General features: G+C 41.1%; 1 protein-coding gene across 3 annotated transcripts in view; it reads right to left on the bottom strand.

Annotated features, from left to right (window-relative positions):
- The window catches only part of RANBP3L (RAN binding protein 3 like), a 40,161-nt gene extending 28,981 nt beyond the window's left edge, over positions 1-11,180 (bottom strand). For all 3 annotated transcript variants that reach the window (XM_063320990.1, XM_063320991.1, XM_063320992.1), the window contains exons 1-5: positions 10,623-11,180; positions 2,666-2,724; positions 2,317-2,353; positions 1,639-1,716; positions 499-567 (exon numbers count right to left, since the gene is read on the bottom strand). In XM_063320990.1, coding sequence (XP_063177060.1) covers positions 499-567; positions 1,639-1,716; positions 2,317-2,353; positions 2,666-2,724; positions 10,623-10,911 — 532 coding nt within the window. In that variant the 5' untranslated portion in view covers positions 10,912-11,180. The remainder of the gene's footprint in view (positions 1-498; positions 568-1,638; positions 1,717-2,316; positions 2,354-2,665; positions 2,725-10,622) is intronic.
- Between the last annotated feature and the right edge of the window lie 1,681 nt (positions 11,181-12,861).

Below are 12,861 nucleotides of genomic sequence, written 5' to 3'. Positions count from 1 at the left end.
TCATGGACCTGTTTCTGGTAAGAGATATAGGCTAGGATTTAAGACCACTCCATCACTCCCATTAGTGGTAAGTGGGAGAATAATCCCAGGGTCACTGGTTAGGTGGAAGACAGGCTCCTAGGATAGAAAATTATATTCCTACAGAAACCATTACCAGTAAATTGCAAGCAAACTAATGCATGTAATTACTTTAACTCCATTCTGTTCTTTCAAGTATAGTTTGTACCACGCTGTGTAAATGCCTATCTGCAAATTACTGAAAGATTCCTCCCCAGCACTGCAGGATTCCCTAACAAAAAATGCAAAAAAAAATTTTTCTATTGAACTGCCAGTCCTCCCTCTAAAACATTCCTTTCTCCTGTCGAAATACCAGCCTAGTCCAATGCACTGCAGCTCTGTCCTGCAGAAATTGCATTTCTGCACACCTCTGTTTTAGCTAGTACCTGCTTTTGTACATAAATATTTACTGGTTTTGTTCTTTTTTTTTTTTTTAATTACCTGGCTGGGAGGGAGGGAAGGTGGGAAGGACAGTAAAGGAAGATGATCTCCCTCTTTTCTGAGCGAGAGCTGTATTTGAAAGGATAAGAGACTGAAATTATCACTTGTTTGGAGAAAAAAAAAAGGTTAATTTTAAGATTACACAATTTGATATCATGCCTTCATTATCAGTAGAATAAATTATTATCTGCCAACTACCATCTCTCTGAAGTAGACTGTTAGGTTATGCCTATACTGCTGAATCGGAGAGGTCTCCGAGGCCAAGTGGCACAGCCTGGTTCAGGCCCACTGCTTATGGCTAGTCCACTTGGTAACAGTTCTGTCTTGGAGACTGACAATTGGAGAGGTTTAAAATAGAGCTAGGGAGTGAGTTATCAGTCAAGCAGTGTGGACAATCAAGGGGCAAAACACCCAAGCTTCCTCCTGCACCATGCTTTATTTTTTGGTATAGGCATACCCTAAAATTTCTACCATGTCTATGATTTTCTGTAAATGATGTCTGTATAATTTTCAGATTAAATCAAACTTAGCTTATGTTAAATCCTCTTAGCTACATTCCGGTGTGTCACGGGACTAGATAAAACAAAATATAGTGTACACATATTAATGCCTGAATCCAGAAATAATTTTCTGGTCCCATCCGTATGTTAAATAAACACTGTAAAAAACAGATCAGTCCTTCTGCACAGAAGGCTCAGTGACTTGCATGCATTTCCCATGGAAGCAATACACTTAAAGGGCTTTCCATGTCAGCTGTCAGCTGGACGGAAGGAGGGGCCCTTCTGGATATTGCTTCACATTTTCAGGGATTGGCCAGGGAACACTGATCTCTTCCACAACCGAGGCAAACCAGACCTCCTCCTCCCTTGTGCAAAGCAATTCAAGGAAATGCTATGAAATACACATATCTTTCACTACTGTATGTAATATTATGAAAGTATGGAATATTAATATATTTTTACTTAGAAGGGGATTTATTGGAAATTACCAGCAAATTTATATCAATGTTTAAGTTTTCATGACTTGCAGCATTTCTACAGTGCAGAAACATTTCTTAGACAGGAAAATTCCCTCTCTTCTTTACCAGACGAGAATACAGAACTATAGTAATTAAAACATGACTGGAGTTAAACGCCATACCTTTGTTAGACTGAGAGTCAGACTTCTGGAAAGTAAAAGATGACGATCTTGCACGCTTTCTGGAACAACTAATGAAATCTAGAGAAAAGTAAATATAATGTTCTGCAGGGAGCGACTGGCAGATTTCAGCACAATGTTCTCATATGGAATTAAAAACGTAACACAATAAACTCTAGGAATGACTTACAGGAACAGCTTTAAGGCAATACTTAAAAGCACAAGGGCTTTGGAATCTCGGTCAACACCTGGCACAAAGCCCTATGGAGCCTTCTTTATTTCTACTAAGTTCAAGGAACCTAAATCAATCAAACAGTTAGAATCAGTTAAGAGCTCACAGGCTCAGAAGACATTAAGAATGCGAAGTTACATTATAATGTACCCTAAAAAATAGAAAAGGGCAGCTAGGAGCTCATACAGCTGATGAAAATCGTTGCCATTTTTCAGGGCTTCTCGAGTTTGGCTTTCTGCTAAATATAAGAGGTAAGATGGAAGAATTCTTGAGGTAAGACAGGGACATATATATCAGGACATAGTAGGTGGCTCTACAACACACATAGCCTTAGTCTACTAACAGGGATTTGTCCCTGTCCATACAAAGTAAGGGTCCAAACACTATTTTCACAGGCAACAGTCAGACCTATGAATAACCCAATACTGCTTCAATGACGTGGTTATTACCATTTTCAGCTTTGCAAACTGGGTCTTCTGCAGGTCGCTGGAAAAAAATACAAGCATGGAAAGGTCAATAGAACTTTAGAATAGAATAGAATAGAATAGAATAGAATAGAATAGAATAGAATAGCCCAGCCCAGCCCAGCCCAGCCCAGCCCAGCCCAGCATATCAATCCAGCATATATGCATTAAAAGCAGTCTTGTTTCTAGTTTCTGCTTTTCCTTGTTCTATTTTGAGACCATTTATTACAAGTCATAAACTGGGCTAAATCTTTTATTACTGCTAGCATGTCTATAGAATCCTCATTTCTCAGCATTTTTTTATCAATTATGAAAAAAAAAAAAAGCTTTTTACCTTCAAAGGACGATCCTTCTTTTTAAAAACAAATATTGGCTGGGCAAGCACTGATCCCTCTGTAAAAGAAAAGAGATCACTTTTATTAACAATTCTGTTACACCACTTCTCAACCACATTTCTAAAAGTGCTGAGCAATGGCAAACCAGACTTTATCCTTTTGTTACAAAGGAAGAAAATAGAGAGTTACAGTGATGTACTGCACACTCTGTAAATTAAAAAAAAAACCCCAAACTTAGAGTCTACAAAGCCCAGTGTGAGTTTTGCCATGAGGATTTGGCCTCATATTTTTTTACACCTTTTTTTAGTTAAAAAAGAACAAAAAAGTGCTCTTAGCTTTGCTGTTTGCAACATCTGTCATCCTTTAAGAACAGGGTTGAAGTGCAGCTTTGGTTCTCAGAAAAGTGCAAGGATGTGAAATGCAAAATGATCCCAAAAGAAAAGCAAGGAAATGCGTTACAGTTGGTCTCTCAGCTACATTAACATTTTCCGTTCTTTAGGCTTCAGGTATATGAATATCTAGTGTCAGTTTTAATGTGTTTTCACCAGCACCACCAATTAATGATGTGTTTTTTATGACAACAAATGGCACGATTACAGAGCAAAGTAGCACACAAATAGATTTTTTTAGACCACCACATAGAGTATTCAACTCATGCTAGCTTGAGATCTCTGTAACATGCAGTCAACAGAAACAATTGGCTTCTGAGCATAAGCATATTTTAGTTGTGTACATTAGGAGATGAATGGAGACCTAAATGCATGTATTTCTCTCCATGGGTGATACGAACAGATTAGGGTGACTAGTGAGCTGTATGACTGGTCTTTGGCCAGAGAAATCTCACACTTGATATCTTGTTAACTGACATTTGACAGAATATTTATCACGTACACACCATTTTTTGTAATACTGGCTCCCTCTGGTTTATATTAGAATATTTACCTGTTCAACAAAACTGTCCATGTGAAAATATATGGACTGATATTTTTATCTTGGCTTGCACACCCATCTGTGACCAAACCACTCTAGCATTAGCATCAATTACTTAAAGGTTTAATAAAGCAAATATCAACGTATCATGGAGGGTTTAAAATTACTAAATAAATTTATATTCAACAACGAAGAAAAAAGTAAACATTGTTAAAATAAATGCTGTGTGCATGTAAACTGGGGATAAATCCAGTTATATACAGACATAGCAGTCAAGTTTTGTTTTTGTTGAAGTTAATTTTGTATTACTTGGTCATTATGTGCGTGCAAAGGACTGAATTTAGCAAACTTGACATGCTTTGCAATGAAGGTCGGGTTTGTCCTTAATAGAAAAAGCAGAAAAAAGTTCACGTTGCTCAACTCCAAAAAAGATAATTCTCTGTCATTGAAAATTGAAGAAAATTTCCATAATCCGGTTGCAGCTGGGGGTCCATGGCATGGCATGAGATGGAGCAATTCCACTTCTATTCACTAGAGGGGAGTGGCACACATAAACAATAATACTTCACTGAAATATATTTTATTCAATATAATGGGCTTTTTTCCTGTCTCCCTTTAAAAAAAAAAGTCTTGTATTCTCATGGAATGAAGGAAAAATATTAAAATAGAAGCATGACTACGGAAACCCTTATATTCTCCACAGTACCTCTCAAAGCTCAGAAGCTAGCAATATTTTTAAAAGTACATTTACTACTCCAAAGCATGGAATTATCAAAGAGTGAATTACTGTAAAAAAAGGAACTGGCCTTCTATCGCTTCTGCTGGAGCTAAAAGGCTGTAGGTAGTTTGAAGGAATTAGGAATGTTCACTACAATTTAAACAACAAAATTCCAGTGACAGTTTAAAACCCAGAAGTTTCTGAAGAAAAATTCGTAACTATTTAATTATCAACAGAAACACGTGAAGCTAGGGTACGATGGTACCTCTTAAAGATAAATATGCATATTTTGATATTGCAGGAAATATAAAAGATATATCACATCAACAGCTTTTGAGCCAAAAAGGAAAAGTTTCTTGCCATCAGTATATCTAGTCAGAGGTTGCTGATGCTGTCACGGTTAGTTATCATTTTTACAGTTCTGCATTGCTTCTATCCAAATCAAGAAAACCGTTTTGTAATCCCTCACCAGTAAGATCTTCACTCCTCAATCAGGCCATTCATAACAGAGTTTAAAAAATGTATTTGTGTTAACTATATATGTATCCTATGCATCAATTTCCAGTTACATTTTAAACTTCTCAGATATTCAAGCACAAAATAGCTGCAGCTGATCTCCACAGAAAAAACAATGCAGAATTACCTGTGGATGTAACACAAGGCCATCAAGGAGTTACCACAATTGTGTCAACGTGCTAATTTTAACACTGGTGAGCAACTTTGCATTTCTCTCCTTCATTTTCTGCACAAAGGCTGCCGCTGCCAGGGCGGATGGATGTGTGCTGGGAGGAGAAGCCCTTCTGCACGCTCCTCTCCCATTAGCAGAGGGATGCACCAAGCCAGCAGTGCCCGGTTGTGCTGGGGAAGAGGCAGCAGCAGCAGCCAAGGCTGGGTCCCGGGATAAGAACAGGGTGGGCTGGAGCCCCCCCGACTCCTCAGCACCAACAGGACCCAGAGAGACACAGGCTGGCTAGTGACTGGTTAAGACTGGGCCGCTCCAGTCCTCAGCAGCTTGGCACTTGTGGATAAAAGAGGCTGTTGGAAAAGTTATCAGAAAAACCTGCCAAATGGTCTGCCTCTGGCTGCAGGGACTGGAATAACCCACCATCCTCAGCCAAGAGTCCAGACACAGAACCTGTCTGCCTGCCCATGAGTAATCACCACAGATCAGGCTCTGCTTTCCTCACTACAGTTCCCCTGAAGCCACTGAATTAGAAAGGTCTGGGCCTAATGTTCGCTACATTTGCAGTTCAAAATGAGAAATGTCCAGTTCCCTTGTCTTACCTGCACAGCCTCCTGGCTGCAGACTTCTGTCCTGTGCAGGAGCACTATCAAACCTGCTCTGTGCCCAGCTCAGAAGGCAGATGTGTCTCCAGTCTGGCACCTGCTTTGCTCTGCTCCACACCCCCAGCATGGGCATCCCGGCTCCATCACTCTGCTCGGCGCCGCCTAGCACCCTATGTGCAGGCAACTGGCAAATCATGGTCACTTATGTTCCCCGAAGGAGACTGCACTTACAGAGTTCCATTTGAAAGAAAATGCAGAGGTGCAATTGGGGAAAAATAATTGTTGGTTGCTGCCTAAGCTGGGGAAGCACTAGTCAGGATTACATGCAAGAAACTATGTAAAATTGCTTTCACCAACTTTGCTTGTATCCCAAAAGCCGATGCTGTCCATGAGGTGCATGGATTTTCAGCCTTTGCTGTGGTGGCAGGATTCTCAGGTCCCTGTTTTTCCTTTCAACAGTTTCAAGCAGAGAACTTCTTTAAAGGCCTAACGGCAATCCACTGGATTTTGCCTGAGCTTTTATTATTCCCAGAACTTTATATGTTATTTGCATAGCTCTTCGCAAGTAACTACCAATCCTGCAATCAGACTGGCTTAGCTACAAAACTGAATTCTTCACACAGAACCTGAAAAAACCTCACCCAGTAGTTCATAACTGCCAACAGAGATGTAACACTGATAACAAAAGCTGACTTGTAAAAAATAACATTTTTCTCATAATTCCTTAAAGTAAAATAACAACATGTACCTCTTTGGTTTTACTAGCAATCCCAGTTGCACTTCATAGGAAAACTTTTAATGCTGAAGTAGGAACTACAATTTTTACTTTCCACAGGAAAGAAAAAGAAAATAACTTCTTAATCAAAGATCATTTTCTGAAATAGAATAACATTCTGGAAAACTGTATAATCTCCAAATAATGTCACTGACTTACAAAACCTTTAACGGCATGCAGCTTTCCCTCACAACATCCTAATAAGCGTTACACAACACACAAAAACCACCACACGAAAATTTATAATCAGATATAATTTATAATTTTATCCTATCAAAAGATAAGGCTATAACATAGCATTAGCAAGTTTCTGCCCTCTGATACACAATAGCATTCATTTCACTAGCTTTGTATATTACTGCTATAATTTGCAAAAATAAAACCAGAAACACTTCTGCATTTTGATGCTACGGCTTAGATTGCTGGTTCCCAAGTCACAGAACTCAATCCAAATAAAGTTAAGCAATAACAACAAATTCTTGCACACAACATTGCCATTTTGTTTGTTTCACATACAAATTAGCTCAACAGCAACGTGTAATTGGGGAAGATGTTCAGCCGAAAAGTAGATTTACTGTGACTTTAGTTGCCTAAACATCCCTAGAGGTAGTTTTGCATTATTAAAATACTAAGGGGAAAAAAAAAAAAAAACTGAGAGAGAGCTTTGCCACTGCCATTTATGAATATATGCCTTTTACAGCTATTACTTGAAAAAGACGCTGAGACAAAATATTGTGCCTAGTATTTTGTGGCAATATACGTGAAGTAAAAGAAAGCAACAATGGACTAGCATGTAAGTGGGAGATATAGATACAGAAATTCGTAGAGTTCCATTCAAAAAAAGGAATTATTTTGACGATGCTAGCTGATGATGTGTTCATTAACATGTTGTCTCAAGGAGCATCAGAGTTAAACTATGTACTAATACAACCAATTTTTGCTCAATATACTGCAAAAACACAGTAGAACACCTATATTTCGGGTAATAAAACTGCAATAATAGGCAGAAGAGAAATACATATAGTGAAAATATGCAGCAGGATAAATTAACAAAATACTTTGCTATCCAAGCTTGGACTCATGTTTAAACTGTTTCTGGTCTTAGATACAAAAAGACATCCGTCAGTATTTCCAGAGATGGATTATTTTCATCTAAAAAGAGGTGAACAAGTAGTAAAAACCATCTAGCTAAGAACCAGGTTTGTCAAACCTGCAGTAGAACCACGGTTTTGGTTTTATAAATACTCCCTGAACTTTCTAACATAAAATAGAGTCAGTTCACAGCCAAGTGAGAGAGCAACAAGGCTGCCAGCCAACATCTCAGGTCCCTCAGTGACCTCACTATGTAAGCCAGGCTTTCCTCTGCCAAAACTTAAATGAGGAAGGTGACACAAGGCAAAATGGGAATGTCTTAGAACAGTACTTTAGACACACAACTTAATAAAATTGACTGATTTTAAGACATACAGAAAAAGCTTTTAAAAATTTTGCATTGCTGATCCTGAGCCACAGGTCTGTTTCTGGAAACGCTGAGCAGTTGGGAACTCCAGTGGAATTCACACATGCAGCTGGCTGCTCAGCACCTTTTAAAAATCAGGTCACTGATTTAAGACTCTAAACATGGACCTGGAAACCAACTTTCAGCTTCTCATTTATTGTCCTTCACACTTTTGATTTCTGCTTATGCAACATTTTCAGAACTCTCTAGGACAACTCCCTTAAAAATTAAGACCAGTTTTAATACCAAGATAGCAAGATTTGCCAAGTAAATTTACATTTTTTTAAATAAGATATTGTGAGACAAGATTGATTAATTTATTTGCATCTGAATCCATTATATGTATATGGTGGGGTTTTTTTTAATCAGTAAGCACTAAAAACAAAATGGGAAAATAAAACAGGGTCATAAATCTAGTTAAATTCTAATCCGGTCAAATATCCAATGCTAATCAGACTTTTCTATATGCAGAGGTAACAGAGACACATGTTGCTATACTGGCAACAAATTTTCCAGTTCAGTATCTTAGTCATACTTCCAGACTTGTAAGATAACTGAATTTTTTCTTTTAGAATACTCTTCTGTTGAAGAGTGTCAGTGATTCAATAAATTTGCCACAAGTTCTCACGCATCCTGATTTTCCAAAAATTTTCAATACACATTGTTTTAAATAATTGGTCCAAAATCATGCTGAAATGTTTTATGAGCAGAAATAGTTTCACCATTGTTAAAATAAAGTACTTAAAACATATTAAGATTAAATTTTGGACAAAGCCTTTCATTTTTTGGAAAACAGCATTGTTGAGAATTTTATTTCTAGAGAATTTAAACATATACAACAGACATTTGGCCACCTGGCTCTGCTTGATATAGAAGTGACTGTACTTCAGTGGCCCTTGGAGAGACTGATGAATACAGCACTGCATGCTGTTCTAACACTCTGTGTTAAATACAAAGCTTATGCTGCTTATCTTGGGTTCAGATCGCATCTTGTAAATACTGTTTGAGGAACGGATAACTAACTTCATACCTCCCTGTTTGGATCAACAGGGAATACATCATCAAAGAAGTGAGTTTCCATTTCATTGTACTCAGAAAGACAAAAGGCAAAGTTCACCCAACTGACTATTGCAATATAAAACTTCTGGAAGAATTTGTCCTGGGACAGCTTTACTGTACTGTTAAAAGACTCCAGTCTTGTACATTCTTTGTCATACAAATAGTTCATAACTCGCATAAATAATTTCACTGTCATCATTGAGACCAATTATGAGAGCAAGGATTCTTCATCCAGGCACAGTTGTGCAGAATCAGGCCCTAACTTCTTAAGGCATCTTCCCCCTCTTTTCAGTGACTCTTCTCAATGCTACAGATTCTAAATACAGTTTTCTTGATCAGTGTGGAAAGGGTTCTTTTACCCAAACAATTCCATTTACTACTCCTAGCTTCCACTGTGGAAGCATGCCATATGAGATCTAAAAATTAACATACTTCTCTTTAGCCATGGAAACTCAGCTGACAGCCTGCAAAAGTGTTTAAAAATACAGCATATGTCACACTCATTCATCTTTGTAGAGCACAGTCCTCATCTTTATATGAGGAAGATATAAAGAGGCATTAAAACAACAAAAAATCCCCTACCCTAGCAACACTTTAACACAATTTATGAGAAAAATTAAGCTCTGTTGTCTTTATTTCAAACTTTAGAGTGAAGAAAATATTTTTGAGAGTCTCGTCACTACAATGTAATTCTAGCAGTGACGCAATGACAGCAGCAACTGTGTCACTAGACCAGCAGGACTGTGCCAAAGTATGTAACTAAAAATTCGTAAACACTGAAACTTCCAATACACCAGTGCTCAGCATTTTTAGTCATAAAATCCTGTAAAATACTCAGTGCAAGGGCACTGAGTATGTAAAATTCATAGGCATATAAAGCTTTACCGGTTTTAGGGCATTGTACCAATATTAAATTTCATAAATCCCTACAAAGTAGCATGGAAGTAACACTCCGGTTTTTTATGTCGAAATTGAACTATACAGGTAATAAGGCCATGATCCAATAACATTCACATATCCTTAAATTTTAGGCATGTAAGTTAATTGGACTATGTATGCTCAACACTAAGCACAAACCGAAAGGCTGATTGACTCGTAAATTAGCCCGAGCACTCTCAACTACGTCAGCCACAGCATCAGGTTTAGATCTTGAAAGTGCATGCTTCCATTTGCTGTTTTGGGTTCATTCATCAACCTGCCTGGTAAGAAATGGTTAGCGGCATCATCTGCAAAACGGCCTTAATATTAGCTCTTGTTTCTTTATGCACCCTCTTAAAAAATACTGTTACAATTGCATATGAATCATTCTCAATTCTTGGCCCTCCTCACTACCTTGACGACACAGGATTTTGCTGTCCGCCTCTATAGTCGAGCATCTCGCTGAGGAGCTAGACTGGCCCCGTTGTGCTGTCAGCGCAAGGCAGGAATGGCCGGGAAAGCCAGTGCTGTTCCTGAGTGCTGTCAGGAACAGCATCTCACTAAGCCGCAGAAAGTTTAAATGACAGGGGAGTAAACACTCTTAGAAACACGGAGAGACAGATTACCACTAAAAATTTGCAATAAAGAAACTACAGCCCACCAAGCTCTTGCTTTGTATCACCCACAACATGTTACCCACTGGGCACATTCTTTTTGTTTGTCCCATTCCCCAGAAACCTCCTTGCAGGGGGAGACATGCAAAAGACCTACCTGTACAGCATTCCTCCCGGGGATTTAACTTGCCGCCACCGGTGCCGGGACACGGCCTGTGGGCCCTCTGTTCTGGCAGGCCACTGGCGCAGGGGTCACCAGGACAGCCTCTTCTTTTGGGGAGGTCCGGTGTAGCCTTCACACCCTGCCTGGACCCGACTGGAACGTTGTAGCCTGCACAGCAGCACTGTATACCTGTACATGAAACGTTCCCTTTGCGAGCAGGAATTGGCTGGTTCCTCATTATGAGGTCCTCAGAAGTACCTTTATCTATATATGTATGTATCATATGTGTATATATGCCGTAGTTGGGTCTAGCACTTTGGATTTAGGCTCATTAGCGGTTCCCGAGGCCAGATCCCCCTCGAAAAGAGTCAGGCGAGACCCCGCGACCAGACGGGCGGTAACGGTCGCGCCGTAAGGGCCAACGGCCGGGCGCTGCGGGGCGCGGGCCGGGCTGCAGCCGAGCGGGCGGCGGCGGCGGCGTCCGGCGGGGGAGTGCGGGCGGGCCGGTGCCACAGTGACAGCTCGGGGCCCGCTCTTCGCGGGGCTGGCCGCGGGGAGGGGACATGTAAAGCCGGGCGGATTAACATAAGAGGGCGGGCGGGGAAGCGGACGGTGCGCGGGGTTTACCGGCAACGGCTGAGGGAAGGCGGGGCGGGGGGGGCGGGATTCGGTGGCGGATGGGCGCAGCAGGGAGGGCCGGGGCCGCCCCCAGGGCTAGGCCGCCCGCAGGCCGTGGCGACGGAAGGGAAGTGCTGCAGGGGCGGGCTCGGTTCCCGTCGGGGTGGACCAGCGCCTCCAGGCCGGGAAACGGCGGCGGAAGGCCGGCAGCAGCCTTTGCTGGCCTGTCGCGGCGTGGGCCGGAGAAGCCGCAGCCGGCGGCTCGCAGGCGGCCCGGCGGGCAGAGGCCTGTGCGGGGCTGGGGCCGGCCGGGACACAGCCCATGGTAAAACTGAGCCATTTCAGGCCATTGCGTATTGCAAGCCTGGTGTTAAACTGCCTCTAATCCTAACAGTTCAAGACAAAAAGATAGGAATTTGCTACAAGTTCATCAGAACCATGCTACTAGTCTAATCTAGTGTCTCTGCACAGCCAGTATCGGATGTTGCGCACAAAAAGATGCAAGTCCAACAGCAGGGAGATGTTGAGTAACTTTCCTTTCTTAGAATGTCAGTGTATGTTGGCATAAATCCTGAAGTGTGCTGTTTTACCCCTGCTGCAGTAGAATCATAGAATCATTAAGATCATTGAGTCCAACCATTAACCTAACACTGCCAAAACCACCACTAAACCATGTCCCTAAGAGCCACATCTACACATCTTTTAAATACCTCCAGGGATGGTGACTTCACCATTTCCGCAGGCAGCTTCCAAGGCCAGTCTTGACAACATTTTCAGTGAAGAAATTTTTCCAAATATCCATCCTAAACTTCCCCTCGTACAATTTGAGGCCGTTTCCTCTTGTTCCATCACTTGTTACTTGGGAGAAGAGACCAACATCCACCTCTGCACCCTCCTTTCAGGCAGCTGTAGAGAGCAATAAGGTCTCCCCTCAGCCCCCTTTTGTCCAGGCTGCACAACCCCAGCTCCCTCAGCTGCTCCTCATCAGACTTGTGCTCCAGACCCCTCACCAGCTTCGTTACTCTTTTCTGGACCCGCTCCAGCATCTCAATATCTTTCTTGTCGTGAGGTGCCCAAAACTGGACACAGTATTCGAGATGCGGAACCCTCAGCCTTATATGTTAGTACCAGGTGTTTTTGTGAACACCAATTAAATGTGCAGCCTATATCTGAAGCTTACTAAACCCTTGACTTCATGGGTGCATCATGTCAGCAAGTTCCATAGTCATTGTATTCTGAGAAGAACTGTTTGCTGGTTTTGATTTTGCAAATTTTCAGTTTAATTTGAACAGTGCCCTGTTACTGGTATATGCAACAGTCCTGTTTGACCTTCTGAACACATTTTCATTGTTTTATACTTCTATAGCATAGTCTATTAACCTTCTGAGATAAACTGTTCAAAACTTTTCAGTCATTCTCCCTCTGAGAACTGCTTCAACTTCTGTTGCAGCTTTCGAGCTTTGGATTCCAGAACACCCTTCTTCAGACTGAGGCAACCCATGGTCACCATTGCGGAAAAGGCAATGGCACAGAGCTATGCCTGATTTCTCCAAACTTATTTTTTGTTCTCTTCCACATGTTTCCTAACATCTCAGTCATTTTTCTGACATAGTGC

This window comes from Chroicocephalus ridibundus, chromosome Z (assembly GCF_963924245.1).
Source record: "Chroicocephalus ridibundus chromosome Z, bChrRid1.1, whole genome shotgun sequence".
Classification (NCBI taxonomy): domain Eukaryota; kingdom Metazoa; phylum Chordata; class Aves; order Charadriiformes; family Laridae; genus Chroicocephalus; species Chroicocephalus ridibundus.
This window is presented reverse-complemented; position numbering and strand designations above follow the sequence as displayed.